Source organism: Pseudopodoces humilis, chromosome 2, assembly GCF_049639895.1.
Source record: "Pseudopodoces humilis isolate 2021_Gansu_Grassland_sample_001 chromosome 2, ASM4963989v1, whole genome shotgun sequence".
NCBI classification, from domain to species: domain Eukaryota; kingdom Metazoa; phylum Chordata; class Aves; order Passeriformes; family Paridae; genus Pseudopodoces; species Pseudopodoces humilis.
The window spans coordinates 25,939,149-25,958,970 of NC_142201.1; the positions used below are offsets into that span (position 1 = coordinate 25,939,149).

Sequence of the window (19,822 nt, forward strand, 5' to 3'; positions counted from 1 at the left end):
TGATGCTTACTTCATCTTGAGATCATGTTTCTGAAGAGAAATCAAAATTTAACTCAAAGGAAATACAACTATTAAAATATCCTCACAATGTTCTACATGAAATTGTTTGCTGATTAACGATCATGACAAAAACAAACTCACTCCCCACCCCCAATGGTTTTACAGTTTGTTTCCCACTAGTCTTGAGCTTCCAAATATTGGTTATCACTTACGGTAGGAATAAGTAACCGTACATTCAGAAGGACTCTCTTCTAAATAATGTGCATACTGAGATTACACTGAATCATCGAGGTAAAAGACCTCTGAGATCATCAAGTCCTTATCACCTAACACCACCTTGTCAAGTAGACCATGGCACTAAGTGCCACACTCATTCTTTTCTTAAACACCTCCAGGGATGGTGACTCCACCACCTCCCTGGGCAGCCTTTTCCAATGCCCAGTCACCCTTTCTGTGAAGAATTTCTTCTTGATGTCCAGCCTAATCCTCCCCTGGCACAGCTCAAGACTGTGTCCTCTTGTCCTGTTGCTGGTTGCCAGGGAGAAGAGGCCAACCCCCACCTTGCTACAGCCTCCTTTCAGGTGGTTGTATAGAGTGAGAAGGTCCCCTTGGAGCCTCCTCCTCTCCAGGCTGAACAACCCCAGCTTCCTCAGCCACTCCTCACAGGACATCCATTCCATACCCTTCATCAGCTTCACTGCCCTCCTCTGGACACACTCCAGCACCTCAAGGTCCTTCCAAAACTGAGCCCAGAGCTGGACACAGTACTCAAGGTGCAGCCTCTATCGCTGGTTCAGCCCTTCAATCCAGCCTGTCCAGGCTCCTCTGCAGAGCCCTTCCTACCCTCCAAGAGATCAACACTCCCCCCCATCTTGGTGTCATCGAAGTTTTTCTTGCATAAATCCAGCAGTCACTCACTATAAGACATATTTACCAGCTCTTCTATTTTTCCTGTAGCTCTTCCATGAATACTTCTGAGTTTAATAACATGCTTTTTAGCCCAGTCTCCTAAAGATAGAACCTTAAGAGAAAATGCTTTCTGTCTATACTTGTCAATCAATTGCCTGCTGATGGCTTTTTTTTTTAATCAGCTGGCATTTTCCACAAAATTTGAATAAGTGGTAGAGATTTCAAAATATACTCCAGTTCTACTATTTTTATTAAATTCAATGACTATGCAGAGAAGAAAGCACCCCTGGATGCCCTTAGGGAGGACAGGGCTGCACACAGCAGATCTCAGCAGCTTCTGACTGAAAAGCACATAAATAGTGAGAGTCTGCTGTCACACTGTGCTACCTTTTACAAATATGTTTGGGCTGGTGGGGCATAAAACTGGACAATACAGCAGTGACTATCAAACAACTAAAAGGGCCAAACTGTACACAGTGAGTACATCTGCAGCTGTATAGTCTAGCTGAATTGTCGCCTCTATTTGAAGCTTGTATAAAATTATTACAAAACCATCAGCTTGGAACCAAGTCAACAGTAACATAAGTTAAAATTAACTGCAGACACTACTACCTCCAAAAGCATAGCCTCCTAGACAATTTCTGTGCTTACTGAAGTTTCTTTCAGAGTATTTCCCTTTGCTCTTAGTATTTGTGGGAACAAAAAGATTAGAGAAACTAGCAACCTACCTTGTAGTGAAAATGACAGGTCTCAAAGTAATGTTAAGTTAAAAATGTGTATTGAAAGATTTTTAATCTGACTCAGAAGTGCTTTTTATGTTACAAATATATAACTGGTAAAATAGACTAATTTTTCCACAACAAACTCTTACTGAAATTTCCAAAATATGGCATCCAAGTCAAAAGTTTACACCAAGACAGAGAAACAGGGGGACACACAGTTGACACCAGGTGATTTTAGCACTGTGGATACTGGAAAGTACTCAGTCATAGCACATAACTAGTTGAATTCTCAGTACAATAACGTACACAGAAGCATGAACATGATTCCAGATGGACAAGAGATAAGCAAGAGATACTTTTTCATTATTGCCACATCCACTGTGTAACTTTTTGCAATAACTTCCTCTCAACAAGTCCTTCTGTGAACAGTGAAGTTAATGACAAGTGCTTCCTTGGTATTGTGTACCACGTCTCTACTCTCCTTATATCTGAAAAACACCAACAAAAAAAGAAACCATCCAACCTCAACACTTGGGGCCCTGCAGCTTCCTCTTTACCCTCCAGCTTCCCTCATTTCTATCCTACCTTGATATCTGTTCCTAGTTCCATTCTGCTACCTAAGTATCATGCTGGCAAGTGTTGCTCTTGGAGCAACAGATAAAAATTTTTCAGAGACAACTGCGATTTGTAGTATGTGCCTCATCACATTGCTCCTTTACAAACTTCTCCAGCATTGGTTTTGGATGTAGTCTGCCACAGAAGCTGTAGAAATCTCAAGTCACTCAGAATGAAACAGGATATAAATTCACCCTTGTATTATGCTAAATACCATGTACTCCAAAGAAGCTTTTGATATAGGTCATGTTGCAAGACACCTAGCTGGTTTTTTCGAGGGCCCTACCTCAAATGTAACTGAACTCCTCTAGCTGATCATGATTGAAGGACATCAGTGAAGTAAAAACTTCATATTTGGATATTTGGGGCACTGACAGCCTATTGAAGGTGCTAACAATTCACAGTTCTCAAAATCCAGGCACTTTTTATAAACATGAATACTACAGGAATGCTCTCTAATGCCCCCAAAACACCCAAACACTGTGACCTCAAACACGTTTAGAAATGAAATAATTTACCATAAGGATTTATGCTTGAATAATTTGCCTCCATTTATAATCCCAGTCTGTCTCTACTCTGTGTAAAACAGGAAGTACTGTCACGTTACTTACACAGCAGCATTTACTGCTGAAACAGAATGGCTTAAGACTTACATTTGAGTCTTTAATTACAAACCAAGTTTTATTCCAGAGAGTCACATGATGACTATCCAATCTCAAAATGGTGAGCACTTTAAAACAAGTGAGTCTAATTGAAGTTGCTGTTGATTGAGATTACAGGTAAAATGACACTTGTATGTGATTTGCATAAAAATTTCATGAACAGAGGAGAAGCACTGAAGAAACACTGAATACAAAAACAAAGAAGCGTTAAACTTCATTTAGTGGAAACACAGCAGTAGCAGTAGACAGTATTTCTATATAAATATAAATATATAAATCAGAGGTTTAATGGAGAACAACTGAAACTTGATTTAGCCCACAAAACAGTCAACAGAGGTTTTGGTGAAGATGGAGAAGCACAGCAGAGAAAGTGTAAACTCGGTGTTATGAGAGCTGGGAGGAAAGAAGAAAAAATTGATGCACTATATTAAAGCCTTATAAAGATATATATCTCTTCCCCTCTGTACTCCCAAACCCCACAGCACTGTAGCATTTCATGATAAAAGTACCAGATACTATGTGATTTAACCTCTGACCACGTTCCCTCATCAGTTATGAAACCCATACAAGAGTAAAAGCATGATCAAGCTGCAATCCTGCAGGAAAAGGTGCAGCTTGATGCAGGGATTGCCCTCCAGAGAAAGGAACACATTTAATGGATGCATGTGTTTATTCAAAATGAAGCCATGAAACCACTTTATACCTTCATTAGCATTCCTTCCCAGGAGGAAACAGAAGTTGAAATTTTTCAAAATACTCTGAGTTCACCTGATTGATGCATACATTAAACTGGCCTTCTTGTACTTAGCAATACCTTTTTTTTCCCCTAAGTGATGTGGGTCATGTTTTAGGCAGGAAAATAAGCTTCATTTGACCCTGAAGTGAATTCAAAACTGGCTGTGAGTTTCTGCAGTGGCATGGAAACTTTTCTAAAGCAACACAAATGTATGTTCTCTAAACTGGAAGCAGCAAACCCAAGAGGGATGGGTGGCTCAGGGACCCATTGTGGATGTAAGCAAAGAGCACCAAGAGCTGTAACATAGGAAACAGCTGTAACAGGAAAAGCAGTCACTGCCAGCTCTGGCCTCAGGCTACCTCCACACTGTGGTGCAGCCCTGCACCACACCAACATAACCATCAAGAGCCTGAGACTGAGCATTACTGCCTCACAAAGCACCAAAACAAAACAACCCCTGGTTCCTGCTGACACTTTAGCAGAACACCAGCTTCAATTTGGAAAAGGAAAATACTGTATATAGCACACCACACTCAAAAGAGAGGAGCAAACCCTGCTCTACACCACTGACAAGGAACTAGATTCACCACCACCTATTAAAGAAAATCCGATTACTATAAGAGATTTAAGAAATTTCATCAAGCTAATGAGTCCAAGTGTTTTCTGCATTAAAACTGAATTCAGAAAAAACAAACAAACAACACTCTCCCAACAAAACAGCAGAGAAAAGTATTGTCTAAAACTCCGCTGGTCACTCTGCCTGCACTCCTGCTCTCACCAGCATTAGAGAGAGTACCACAACAGAAAGCCAACAAAATTTGGTCTTCAGCACCAATAGGTAAATATAGCCATGCATTTCCAAGCTTTCTCTTTAATCCAACCCCTTAGACAAATTCTTTACCTCTTTGTGGTATTTGATTAAGATAGTTATGTACTAGAAAGTCAGCTAGCTCCAACATAAATGAGAAAAGCAGGAAACAAGCTAGCTAGTAAAGGGAAATTCTCATATGACTCAGAGATGACACCTGTATGTTTTAATTTTACACAAATGCATTTAAACAAGTTCCATGATAGAAGGACTAGCTACACTCCTGTAGTTTTGCAAGGTGTCTCCAAATACAATCAGAGGAGGAAACAACAAACTTGCACCAGACAAAATGGGATTGTGTTTTCCATTTACGCTTTAGATTAGGATCCAGACTGTTGATCCAAAAGCAGGAATGGCCATTATCTCAGCCCTTACAACCAGATTTAATGGTTGGTAATGGTAACTTAATGGTAACTTTGCCCTTTGTGAGTTGTGACCAACAAAACAAAAAGGATGAGACTCTGAAATTTTCAAATTGAAGCATCATTTACCTTAACCTTAGAAACAGCATATTGCATAAGAGACTTTTAAACAGTTACATAAAGTCAATCCAATTTAGGGCGATGACTGTCAACCAGTGAGCAGCAATGCTCATGGACAAGGAAATTCAGATCTATAATGCGAGCAATCAGAGAGGAAGATCAGATGCTGCCCACTGCATGCTCTGTGCTCTATTCACATGGCAGGGAAGGCTAGGGAACCATCACCAAGTCCGAGGACTCCCACCCCTAGGCAGAGACCTGCTTTAACCACACTTGACAAATGAAACCTTCTTCCTTATCTCCCTCTTCCTCTCCAGAAGGCTTTTAAAGCCCATAGATCAGTCACTGTTTTTTTTAATAATTTCTGAAGTGCTTATCTCAGGGATGTCATACCTACTTATTGTCTCCTTTCCTGCTTGCTCTTGTAAACTGCCCATTCAACTTTGTTCCATGTGGTTGGAATACACCTTGTAGAGCTCTCAAGAGAGTTGCATAGCATTTAATTCATAAATTAATGCAGAGCAGCCATGTCTTCCATAACAAAGCTACAAAAGCTTCACTTACCAAATAAAATTTCAGCATTGATAATGTATTTGTAGACTTCCAAATTGCTTACTGGAAAACTGTGTTACTACATATGAAAGACAGCAGTGGCCTCTGAAGCACATATGTTGTTATTTAGCTATATAGATTTACTGGGTGGGAGAATAAAAGAAGCAGAAAGGAGGAGGGGTGAGCTCTCCAAAGCAGATGTTTCCAAGCTTTTTTAAAACTAAGAGACAAGACATAAGACAACACTTGATGGAGCAGCTGGGGACACTGAATAAATACAGACATTTAAATGTGACTAATTACATACACATGCTGGAATTCTCAAAGGATGATCAGGGAGCCAGGCTCCCAGCTCACTCTGACTTTCAACAGGAGTTCAGTGGCCTGTTCCTTCAGGCATGCTGCAAGATGTCATCTTGCTAAATACAGAACACTGCCTCTAAATGTTGCCTCTGGTAGCTTAACCACAGCAAAGCCTACAGATTGCTACAAAGCTATCTACAGGAGCCCTCCTCTTTATTAAATAAATACAAATGAATGTATCTATTGTTCCTTGGCTGTGTGGCTCTGACTGATGAGACAAAGTTGTTTGGACAGCCCACAGGCTTAAAGCCTCCGAGGAACCACCTTTCTGTGCTAAACACAAATATGTTGCCCCAAAACTGCTCCAGCAATGGTGGGGAAAGGTTTACAAAAAGTCTAGGGACCCTTTACAAGTACTTTGGTTGCAAAGCAAGAAAAGTTTCTGTATATGGGAAGTGGTGGCTCATAAAAGATATTTAGGGAGAAGTACATACCACCGATTTACAGATGTATTCATGTAGTACAGCTAAACACACACTGCTCATTACTTAGTTCAAACACTTCCACCCAGCATGGCTGCAGAAAGAGAATCTTTCCTTGGTATTTTCCTTCCTCTGCATTACAGGAGAAGAAAAGTGCAGTTTCTAGGATACACAGGATTAAGGCCTGTTTCAGCTTAAAAAGCATGAGAGGGAAAAAAATAAAATACAATATTGGTCAAGCAGCTGCCAGAAGTTGTGTGTCAGCACAAAGGAGTGTGTATGGACACAAACAGCCAGAAGCATGGGAAAGCCTGAACCACTTCTTTCCATGGCCTATCTTAAAAAATGTTCATGAAATTACAGACAGATTTCTGGCAGGTAACAAACAGGAGACAGCCTTCACTTCACCAGTGGAAGGTGAGGCCAGATGTTGATAGTCACAACAAGCAGTGATGGTGTGCAGAGGGCCAAGAAGGCTGTGGCTGTAAAAAGTGTGGACAAACACAGCACAAGATCTTCTGTGAGTGAAAGAAAGGGGAGAAGCCAGACCTACTGAGTAAGACTTAATTTCCCCAGCACTCAAGATCACTTACTACATGGCACAACAGTATTTAGTACAAATACAGCTACAGGAAGGTGCCAAACCACAAAGTCCATGCATGCAGTTTTTTATCTGACACACTTGGGCAAGGGTCTGTGGTCAGCAGGCTGTACCTCTGCTCTCTCTGTATGATGTGAACATACACATCAAGAGCCTGCACCCCAAGTCCTGTGACTGGGACACAGGAGACTTACGGGGGCCAGTCACAAGGACCGCCAGGTTTTGCACCAGGTCCCACAGGGGGAGCCCACAAGTAGCAAACTCTTCCCAGAAGGAACATCCAAAGTGAGAGCTGTGATTCTTTAGAGAGTATGACAAAAGATGATGCTGGGGGACACAAGCAGTGTGAGTGTGGTGCATATTTCTGTACTGTCAATATAACTTTTAAATCCACTAATGCTTCTCCTTTTAATCTCTTTTGCAGGGATTCAGTCCAGGAGATTGTGCTGTAGCAGCTGGCTGAGACTACGGCCTCTGATGAAGCACAACAGCTTAGTGGTTTAAGACTAAATGAAAGTACTGAATGCTTCCTAAGGAGATGCTATTAGGTAACAGATTTTGAACCCGATTTTTTGCTTCCTCTGCAGAGGCTGAGGAAGCACACTTGCCTTTTGCATTTTTTAATAATCTACTTTAATGTTCAAGAGCTCAGCACTTAAATATTTTCATTTGCCCTTCCATTCAGATGAATTTTTCCAGCCATTCATCCAGCTGACTGTTCACAGTGTGCTCCACAGGACTGCAGGCTGGCTCAGCCCCAGCTGCTTTCCAGGCTTTCTGGAATGCAGAGGTGGCAGCAATGTGAACAGGCTCAGAGAGCACACTGATAAAGACCTATGGGTAAGATCATATCTTCTGGAAAGGTAAAAAAGTCTCCTAATTGGGCCAAGTCTTCATTTAGCCTACATACATGGTCTTTGAAAACAAGCACTAGCTGGGGCTTAAAAAAGCAAGTGTCTCTAAGGTATTTTTAAACAGATGCCCACTGGATGCAGCTTTTGTTCTCCCTGCAAACCTGAACTGTTCAACCAGTTATATGTATGAGGTCATTTGTATGGTATTGTTTATCTCTGTAGCTAAATGTTTCCTTTTAAAAAAACTAAACATATCTATTTTTTAAAACAAAGTCAAGGACGTTCACAAGACAATACATTAGATTAATCAGAACAAGTCAGTTTTTAAGAATAACTGATTCTAGATTCTTGCTTATATTTTTCAGCCTTCTCTTATTTGCTCACTGTAACATCAACAAGATTTTCACAAGAGAATCAGTTATTTTCACAATACTCAATTGGAAGCTGCACGTCCCTAAAGCAACTATTCTCTGCTTTTCACTATGATCTACCTCTAACAAAGGTTCTGTCTCTCCTGCCTTTGCTGCTCTCCTCACTGGCAAATCCCAGATGCACAGACATTTAGCTGAGCATTTTTTTCGTACATGCTGAAGTGCTAGAACCAAGCTATCAATTAAAAAACCTGAAAGATATTTCAGATCATGTGGAAAAATGTTAAGAGCTGCAGCTTGCTATAGACCTTCCTGAAGCAAGCAGTGTGGCATGAAGAAAATGTTGGACTACATTCTGAAGTGTTTTTTCCACCCGATGTAATCATTGCCCTTCATCACTCCCCTCCTCTTTCTCACAGCTAAGACACATTGACATGAAAAACTGCATCAATGGAACTACATACTCCAGAAACATTTTTCTTTCTCATTTTCCTTTTGAACTGCTAAGCTCTACTGTCACTTACCACTCAAATAACAAATAAATGTGCAAACCAGACAAAGCTGAAGTGTCCAGGTCAGACACCAAAGAGAAGGTGGCAATGGGAAAAGCCAGTTTCAGCAGACAAAAGCTTGCTTAAGCTCTGACTCTCACATTTTGTTTCTAAGACACTTGGGCTCATTATGATTCTGTGGTTAAAACCTCATGATTTTTCTACACATTGCAGGTAATATCCTGAACAATACCTAGCAAATCATGGTTACAGAATGCTTCACAAACCAATCTAAGTTTTTTTCTCTGCATTGTAGAAAGTTGATGAAATAGTCTTCAAATCAAGAATATACAAGAAAAAATCCAAGGAAGTATTTAAAAGCTGTCTGGTCAAATGAATAGAAAGCTAGAAAATCACACTGTAAAAGTAGTCATTGCCTTACTGCTATTCACGAAGCAAGAAGCTGCATGTAATACATATTAAGAAGGACCTTTTCAGACACTCATTTCAGGAAGTTCACTGAAAAATCCATTGGTACTGTCATGTTACCAGGTCCCACTTAAATGAAGACAAAACCTTTAAAAGACAGCTGGCTGTGGTATGACATACTCTCTCAGAATAAAACAAACAGAGGCAAACACTTCTGAAGGTTCTTCAGTATACCATACCTAGCTATTCAAAACAGATGAGAGCAGAAGGGTGTTTTAATTAAACTATGTTTGCAGAGTCATGGACATCACAGGATCTCAACCCACAATTAGGGCTCAAAGGATATGGACAGAAGGCTCTGTGGCTGTATCACGTCTAAGGACTGCAGTACATGCCTTCAGAAAGGCCAAAGCAAAAAAAAAACCTTCAATGTGGTAATCAGGACAACTGTACTCCTTTTCCCTCTCTAAGCACACTGTCCTCCAGGCTTGCTTCAAGGAGTCCAAGCTCAGTGATAAACCCACTGTCCTCTATGTCCCACACACATACTCCCTCTCTGACAAAGAAATTGCCTTTTCCCACATTCTATTTCCCCCTGTTCCGCAAAATCTTACGGACCAATAGCAATACAAACAACACTTAGACAAAAGATTACCAGCCTAAGACTTGGTAGATACATGTTTGAGCCCTGGTTTCTCAAGAATGTGGTTGGCCATCATCACTTGGTCATATTCAAACTGGGCAATGGAAAATGACATAACGAGAGTCCTCAGGTAGCAGCTAGAGGAAGGCTGTGCCCTCCAGGTGGTGCACAGCTATACTGACATGGCAATTTTTGTTTTCAAAGAGGTAGAGTTATGTTTCAGCAGCACTTTGCCCTGGTTAACAAGTTCACTGGAGCTCAGAGCCTACACAGCAACTTGTAACAGACTATCCCCTGGTATTCGATCTGCCCCATCACAGCAGACTGCAGAGAGAAAGAGTTTGAATGTTCCTGCTGCAGAGCTCTGGTAGGACCTGTGTGACCAGAGGGTACATGCAGAGGCAGGCAGGACCACTTACCCCAGCACATCCTCATATCAAGAGTGGGCTTACAGTGATGGAGGTCACCATATGGGTCACCTGCATTTCCTAGATGTAAAGACTACCAGGACAAAGCCTTAGCAAAGGCAGCAACAAAATTATATCAAATACCGGTCTGAAAATTTGGCTGGTCAGAACTTTCCTAGCAGAGCATTTATCACATTGACATGACTACCACACAGCTAGAAGTGTACGATGCCAGCAGTCTGATTTTGACAGCTCTTCTGCCAGAGAACACAAAGCATTCCTCACAGAAGCCAACCAGCTCTGCCACTACTTCTGAGGAAACCTGAAAGGCTTTGGTGTGGCCAGAGAGCAGTGGCCTTCCAGACTCCTCCTCAGAGGACAGAAGAATCTTTACTGCCATTTGAGTCCTGTGGCATCTGTTTCAACTTGAATGAGACTGGATAGCTGATTCTGAGGCTGCCTTGTTGATAGCAAACTTTTGTTTTAAGTCAACTCTCTATCACTCACCACACAAATTGTGCTACAAATTTACTTAGCTGGTAAGGTCTTTAGTGCAAATTAGAAGGACATTAATATTATCCTTTGATGTCATTTTAGTATTGATGCCATGACTAAATTGGATAAGGGATTTACTAACATTTAAGACTATTAGGAAGAAAACGACAGATTTTGTGAAGAGAAGGGAAAATGGAAAAAATCTCACACCCTATAAATTCATAAGGATATTTCTGATTAAGAACATTCAGTGTGTCCAAATAAATGTGTTGATTCCTCCAACTATTTTTAAATGAAGCACTGCACACTGCTTGCAATCTGTTTCTCATAACTTTGCAGCCGCATTTCAAGTCCTACCGTGTTGCGAGCTTATGGCAGACAACACCAGTGTCTGTTATGACTTCACTCAGTCTCAGCTCCAGGTGGACCTTCCCCTGAAACACACCAAAAACACCACAGGAAAAGTTAGTTTTATGCATAGGTAGTCATGCCATTCCAACTTCAACCAAAGCAAGCCAGTCTGTGCAAGTAATTCCAGGAGAAGTCTAAAGATTAAATAAGAGCTGTATAGTTAAGGTCTTTCAACTGCCAGAGAATCCAGACTAGTAGTCATTCAACTAAATTTGGGTGCATAATTCCCACCATTATGTTATCTCTATGTTGTACTAATTGAAGGATATGGAGTGTCCACAGTCTGACACAGAAACCTTGTGTTGAAATTGTAATTAGCATTTTAAATATTAAGCAAGTATCTGCAATGCTATTGTTAAAAATATCACAGAAGTGTGTTATAAATTAACACCTACATGTTTTAAACATTATAAAAATAAAATCAAGCAATACAAATCATAAGGCAAGTATCAATAAAACAATATCAAACAACTATTTAAAAAAAAATGTTCAATCATGTTGCTAGCATCCACAGCATTTACTGTTACAGTCTTCAACTCCTTACCATCACATCATTTATTATGACTTGGGCCAAGATATTATCCCTCAATACACTAAGAAAATAAAGGCAAACATAAATACCAACTGTATTCCTCTTACTAATTCCATTGTATGTCAAAATGTGAGTAGCCACTCCCACTGACAAAAACTCAGCATCACTTTTACAGTGTGTATGCAGTAAATGCAAAACACATTTTGCTATTGACTAAATCTGATATGCCAGCAGTGCCCAGTCATCTTCTGCAAATTATCATAGCCAAAACTGAGCCTTTCATTTTCATTACTGTTCCCTTCTTGCTTTGTACTAAAGGATGCTAAAATCCACCTTGCTAATTAGTCACAGCTCTAACATGGGTATCATCTTTAGCTCAAATCACACAAAATTCTTTTGCCACCCCTTTTATAAGATCTTTGCTCTTTTTTGCACAGGACCAAAACTCTTGCCAGCGACTTCACCTATCTCTTGTGACTAGTTACTACAATGTCCTGCTCCACGGGGATGTCTGTCCTGGGCAACAGAGGAGAGTAAAGATGAAACCCTGGCCTCCAGTTGCACCTATGCTGCTAAGATTCCCTCTCCCTACAGCAGATTTGTCTGGACAAAAGCTGGTGAAGGTAGTCCAAAGCACAGCAAGGAGTGCAGCAATAATCAAGGAGCATGGTCACACAGAAGTTCAGTCCAAGGTCATTCCCTGGTCCTCTCACATTAAGAAGCACAAACACTGGACTCAGTGCCTGAATACTTGTCCTGAAGGCTCCTATGAAGCATTCTGTTTCTTACTGCTACAGTCATTCTCTCCCCTTCCTAGTGTATATCCTTTATTCAGTACCGTCCTTTCTATACTACCTTGAAGGCACACTTCATGCTTTCACTTCCCAAACCTTTATCATCTACTTGTACCTTCAGTACTCTGACTCAGTAACACTTTTTCCTATCTGAGGGCTGGAACACAGACCCTCCAAGTACACGTGGCAGATGATACTGCTGTTCTTCCAGAAAACAAGGAAGACAACCTCTCCAATTGAAGACAAGCTCTTCAATCTATATTTGCAGAGTTGCAGAGGCACCACAGCAGCTCACTGGCACTTGGAACAGGGAAGAACCCAGATCAGACTGTGAGCTTCAAACAAGGCCTCTGCCATGTGTCTTCTGCATCATTTTAAAAAATATAAATTAATTAAACCACCGCCACCCCCAATGCAAAAACCAAATGTTACATTCAGCTGTCACTCCTGATCTGTGTTTCAGTTACACAGGTATCCTCCTACGCCCTGTCATTGTATGCCCAAGTCAGCATCTGTCATTGGCTTCCAAACTGAAACCTGTCCTCATGCATAAGAGCATGTTTCTCCGCACAAATGCATAAAGTCACTTACAGACCCAGCTCTCTCAAAGACTCGGTAGCACTGCAATGCCCACTGTAGCTGTACATGACAAGAGCTGGGCATGTAATCAGATAAGAACTCTGCTTAAGCTGAACAGCTTTCTTGCTTCTGTTTTACTTTATTTTCCTCATTTTTCAATGTTCTCTCTCCCACTGGCTGCATGTTCTATTACAGGATCTAAACCATTAGTCTCTGGAGAATAAATTTATATTATGAACCTGTAAAACTCACTACTGTTATCTTTGTTGCTATCCTGCTAACTACCAGAGAAATCAACATTAATACAAATTTTGAAGAAATTTAGAGACAAGAACAGAGATTTAGCAACTTCACAGAAAATACATCATTGTAGAAAAATACCAAGGTATACATATGTTTTTATAGAAATATTTCTGCTGGTCTTTAACAAAAGTGAGACCAACTCTTCTCAGGAAACAATGCTTCAACGCACTTACATGAGCCTGAGAGCAAACTCAAAATGGCCATTTGCTTAATCTCACACAGACTGAATAAAATGGAAGCTCCTCATTTCAGAAATTAGGTTGGGGAAAAAAAATTTAAAAATCGGCAGTATTTCACACATTTTCCTTGCTACATTAAGCATAAAATGATAGTGCTGCCCCTTCTGGGCAAAAAGCCATTTTTTCTTGTAGCTTTCATCTTTCTCTTGTGAAAGCTTTGAAAATGGTCAGCTGCTCAAAAAGAGACTCCAAGCTTCCTACAGCAAAACAGAGGTCATGGGATCGCTGGAACCAGTAGCATACAACTACTCCCAAAACATCTTCCAGTGTTTTGTTACCAGTTAAAAACTCAAATACCTTGAAAAAAGGCTACAGTAATATACTTTCAGGCTTAATTTACAGAAAATATTACTCTTACATAAACAGAATGCTTTTTCCCAAATCAATTATACCATTACGCAAAATATAAGGATTCATCTAAATAAGTTCACTCCTGAGAAATGGCATTAGTTGGGTTTACAAAATACCAGATAATTTATTTTGCAAAGGGAAGACAGAAAACTGCAAAAAGTCAGTATCATTAGATCTAAAGTTAATTTAATAATAACAAGGTCAACCTATAATGGATTAAATGTGTCACAGAAACAGAATTGCTATGATCTTTGACAGTTTGTAAGAAAGAAATTTATTTTTTCATTATTAAAAGAACTACTATAATAATAACAAGGGTCTTCTATTCTAGTAGGTCTGCAGAGTTTACAAGCAGCAAAGATTAGACAATGCAACAGAACAAAAAAAAAAAAATTCTGTTTTACCGAAAGCTGAAACAGTGGCTTCATCCTGCTCAGAGAGAATCCCTCCTTTGGAGCCAGGGACTGAGCCTAGGCTCAGTCCTGCATTATGAGGCTATAATGCTTTTTTCCCTTTAGCAGAGCAAACAAAAAATTGGAGAAAAAATCTGAAGGTTTGACAATTCTGAAGCAGCATGTATTAATCACTCAAAACATTTCTATTAACAAATATATTTCAGGCTGTTCCTAGAAGCAGCTATGCTTATTAGCATAAGCTTCTCCTTTGGAAGGGTAGGACCCCTTTCCAAGGAACAAGCTGAAGGAGCACCAATTCAACTGCTGAGCACTTCCTTTTCCATCAGCTCTGGCTGATATGGAGGGTGGGTTCACAGGTCACACCTCCTTCCTAACCACATCTAACACCACATAATGAGGCCAGCCGGCTTCCAGTTTTCACCTACTGATTAAAGAATCCATCGGATGACTGAATTTCTTGTAGGGAAGCAGACAGTAGTCAAAAGGAAATCAGTAACAAAAAAAACTTTTGAAAGGCCTTACTGAGGAAAACACAAATTATACTATGCATGTTAAATATAACCTTTACTACACACTCCGTTATCTGAAAACTAAACTGAAACTGATTGCAAGTTGGCAAAGGAAAGAAAAAGCAGACTCTAAATCTTGGTTTTATAGATACAGGAAAAGCCTGTCTCCAACCACCTCCTTTCTGCCTGGAATGCAGTTGTGAGTCACTGTGGATTGAAACACCAGAAAAGAGTTATAAAGCAAATAAAAGCACAAAAATCCTAACTAACTGTATCATGTTCCCAGCAGTTGCAAATTTGTGGTTTAATTTAACCACAGTACTTTGAAATAAAAGAAAATGCATGACCACAGATTATCCTAAAGTTACTCCTATGACAAAGTTCTGCCATCCTAGCATTAAGTAGTTTTAGCATCCTGAACAAGGCCTCAGAGGCAGTGCTTGCAAGGTCACCAGGACACCTCTGGGAGCCATGTCAGGGTGCAGTTAAATGCACACATTTTGCCCTGGAATCTGGCATACCCCACATGAAACAGTGACTGTAGATTCAGATGCAGCATCCACCCTAGCTCAAAACAGATGAAATTTGGTTTTTCAAAGAAATAGTTATGAAAAAGCACTGACAAATACCAGGAACTTCTGTGCCTATCTGAGGCTCTAGAAGACGCACAGAAGACTGTCAGTCTGCCTAAGTTCAAGACAGGAGCCAATTCTACCCAAATTTTCTAAATAATTTTAAAGTAAGTATCAGCCAGGCCTCCATCCTTTTTGTTACTGCCAAATTTTAGAAATCTTTCACTTTTTAAAAACATCAAAGGAAAAGAACAAGGTTTCACTGATGATTTTAAACAAAACCAGAAAATATACAGTTTACTTGAACACTGAGTATCAGATCAATAGTCTTAATATCCAGGGCTCATACAGCATGATAATTCACTTCTACAAGAGAACAACAGTTGGTATCACAAAAACTCCTAAATAAGGTATTTGTTTACCATTAAACCTGCTGGACAAGAGGTTTGTGGCCACCCATCTTTCTACTGCTCACTAGCCTGCCCAATTTTGCTGGGAACTTTCCACCTCCAAGGTGGGAGTGCACCTGGATGAAAGTTTTTCCATTTATTCCACATGGGGACACTTTTTCCAACACAACTCAGCTCTGCTCATTGCTCAGTAGCGTGGAAAGAGGGACTGGGACCCACTTTTGGCTCCTTTCCCTTCATCTTGCTGGTAGAGTGTGACTGCAAGCAGTCTCATCCCAGCTCTGGAGATGGAGGAAAGAAGAGACCTAACAGACATAAGCTGTAGGAGAGGACTAGCCTAAGCAGCTGACATGAACCACAGCTCATGACTGACTCATGCCAGTATTGCATATTTTTTGGAATCTCAAATTCAGGACTGTGGTAACACTGGTGTGTTGCTTTATTTTCCCTTCCTCCAAACAGTCTGGAGAAATGAGCATTGGAAGAACTCAGCACTGCAGACACCATGCCAAACTAGGGAATAACCTGCGCCATTGCTTTCGCAGTCTTTCCAAATTTTATTTCAGGATATAGAAAATGTTATTGGGTAGCTTCTGTCTACTCTGAAACCTTTTTAGTTAATTTCCCAAGAAGTTACTTTCTGCCATCAGTAAAACTTAAAAGAAAACAAGAAAACTGAGCCAAACCCTAAAGACTCACTAAATGCTGCCCTGGAGGGAACAGGAGAGGAAAGACCAAGAGTATAGCTACTGATTTAGGTAAATCCAGCCCTGCAGTATTATCAGCAGCCTCATGTAAGGTCAGGCCAAACAGCAGGTCTGAGAGTAGGAGGAGGAAGGAGTTTGTTTGCTGTCCACATTTGCTGCTTCTAACAGCTCCTTCCTCTAGCAGAGGGCAGCAGGCGGCTGGGAAAGGTCTAAGGATCATGCTAGAGATCACAGCCTGCCTGCTGGACCACAGAGCAGCTCACAAGAAACTGGAACAAAACCCAGCTGATTGCTGAGGAAAGTGCAGCAACCCTATTCAGCACTGCATGGATTCATAAATGCTAAACAAAGCGGAACTGATATCTGCTCGCTCTCCGTATGTGCAAGCATGTCAGAATTGCTCAGTAACTGGAAAACAACTTCACATGGCATAACGTCAACCTTCCTGTTTCTCTGAAGGAAGAATACCACCATATGGTCAAAATCCTTATAATTAATCATGTTTTCTTCTCAAAAATAGTTTGATGGGATATAATATGTAGATGTAAGTGAAAGGGTTTCATTTCTCCAGACAAATAATGTTCTGCAGATACAAAATCCATGTATGTTACTTTAAAACCATGTACTGTTCTTTGTTCAGCCGTATGTGCTCCTCACCACATCGTGTTACAGACTAGTTATTGAAGAGTAATAGACCAAAACTTGATTGGCTGTCTTAGCCCTTTGTGCTGTTAACTCTGAATACTGCGCTCTTACATTCACATAGGGAGGAAGTCTTGCCACAAAGCAGGATCTGGTCAATAGCTGCTCCTTCTCTTTACCACAAAAATTATTTACCATCGCTGATGCATGGTTCAGTTGTCTCAAATAATTTTGTCAGTAGGCATTTAGCCTTGAGATTCTCTCTACCCTATCAAAACAGACATGTCATCTCTCTTCAAAACAACTAGAAGTTTAAGTGCCACTGTTCAAAACACAGAGGGTAGCACCCATTTATTTCCTGTGTGTGGTAGAAAGCTGATACCAAACCTGGAAGCAGCTTCTTTTTACAATTTGCATTTACCCATGCTTACAGTAGGTTGTACAAAATGCATCAGTGACTGATTTTTATGCTAGTAGTGTTTAACTACCTGCACAAAGATAGTAAATATCAGCGTTGGACAGTGGGGCATGCAATGCCCTTCACTGTTCAACAGATAATGTAATTCCATCAGTTATGGAGTGACACTGCCCTACACAGTTGCTTCTAAAGACAATTATATCTTGAATCTTCAAACACATACTTTAATTAACAATTAGCAACATAGCCATTACAGCTCAACACGACTTGCTCCACTTATACAGAGAACACTAATTTATATAGAACAGGAAGCAAGCAAACACAGGGGAGGCCTTGGAAATTTCAACAAGGTCAATAAAAATAACAAAGTAACACTTCCAGCTTCCTCCACAGATCTAGGATAAACTTCTCCATCACACAAGTTTCAATGAAGAAGAGCTAATTAAAAAGCTTGTGGTGAAACTTTGGCTCTGATGAACTCGTGGCAAAACTCCCACCCCAAGAAGGCCAAGATCTCATTCACGAAGCCTGATACTTGGGATACGGATTCTGCATTTAACGGGAAGGTGCTGACAAAAAGGAAATGCTTTTTTGAGGACCACACCATGCCTTAGCTACATTCTTCTAGCTAATACACAGGCAGCATTTCAGAGCCAGTAGTTATGTCCAGCAAGACAAGAGGATTTTAGGTGTACTCTCCAAACATACCCATAAAAAATGTTTTCCACTTATGAAGTATAGCACACCACACGACACTGATACCAGTCCATGCTCAAGAACAGGCATGTTGAATCAACAATAGCCAAAGGCCTGCACAGACAAAACACTAATGTGGTGAAAGGAAGAGGAAAGGCTTCTGGTGTCTGAAGAAAGTATTTAACATCAGTAAATCTTTGGCACAAAGCTTTGAGTACAGAAGGTTAAAATGTGAGACAATTTACTTCCTCAGTGTTGGTTATCTGCCCTTTACATGCCTTTTATTAAGCTGATAGCCAAATAGATATATCAGACACATCAAAGTTCTTATGAGAAGGAAGGGGAAATGAGCAATTTTCAAGTTTTTGTCAGACTTTTTTTGCCCCAACAATGACTTTATATAAGACCTTGAGTATAACTGGCTTTGGAAAAATCATTCTGTCATTTAAAACTGAGAACTCAGCTGTAAAAGGACATGACTATTTCACATTTGTCAATGAGATGGAGGAAGTAACTCAAAGCACACTGGAAAAGGGGAACTTTTAAAACAAGAGCCTGCACAGGAAAACATATCAGAAAAATCTAACTCCTTGCAAGTCACCCTCACTTTGGCATATACAGACAACATGGTTTGGAGTATGCTGGTGTACATAGATATTAATCAGAATATCTCTGGGTCTTTAACCACTTCAATGAATACATGTACACAAAGGGTATTTAGCTAGCAAAGCTCAAACTTCACAAAACAGACTTGAACTATAAACTTAATATGAAAAAAGATTCAGGAGAAAACTACTCAAAACCAGGAAAGGCCTTTTAAAGTGCATGTGCACTTGGGCTTAAATTCCACTGAGAACACATTGACCACTGAGAGCATCTGTCATCTACAGCCCTAGGCAAATATCTGAATCAGTTACTGTTGGGTAAACTTCCTTCTATGAAGAAAAGGAAAACATTCATGGATCACAAGAAGGGCATGCACAATAGCATGGCAATTTTTGATTCCAGACCTCAAAAAGTATGACAATGAGAATACAGCCGGTCCTGAAAGACAAATGACTAGTAGAAAAGAAACACGTCCCATATAAAGTGTGCAACATCATGCTTGTACTGACCTCAAGCAGCTTACAATGCTGCTCCCCTCCAGCTGAAGCTGCCTGATTGTTCATAATCTATTTCAATGCAAAAATTAAACCATTTTCAGTAATGGCTCAATTCCTGTTCTGCTTCTCACTAAAATACATGGGCTCGTGTACTATCAGACACTGGACATTTAACTCTGGGCACAGTACTGAGCAGGAGGCAGGCTCCATTAGAAAATGGGAACTTAAAATTCCTTCAGATAAATGCACACAAACCCACCTGGTTATAGTTTTATACTTTCAGAACAAGTTTCTTAGTCTGGAAAGTTAAGCCATAAATTAAGCATTAATGGCTGCTGTCAACTTCCATTCTGTACTCTGTATAAGAAAACGTCCCGATCACATTTAACATTTTATTCTGTATTTAAAAAGGAAATATTCAGATACATGTCATTTCATATTTGTATGCCAAACACAAATACAAGCTGGAGTTTCATCATTTGTTCTCCACAGAGCAGCTCAAACTTAACTACCTAGAG

General features: G+C 40.2%; 1 protein-coding gene across 3 annotated transcripts in view; it reads right to left on the bottom strand.

Moving 5' to 3' along the window:
• The window catches only part of RASA3 (RAS p21 protein activator 3), a 130,201-nt gene that overhangs the window by 44,925 nt on the left and 65,454 nt on the right, over positions 1–19,822 (bottom strand). For all 3 annotated transcript variants that reach the window (XM_014251635.2, XM_005516578.3, XM_014251622.2), the window contains exon 5: positions 10,980–11,056. In XM_014251635.2, the coding sequence (XP_014107110.1) occupies positions 10,980–11,056 (77 nt within the window). The remainder of the gene's footprint in view (positions 1–10,979; positions 11,057–19,822) is intronic.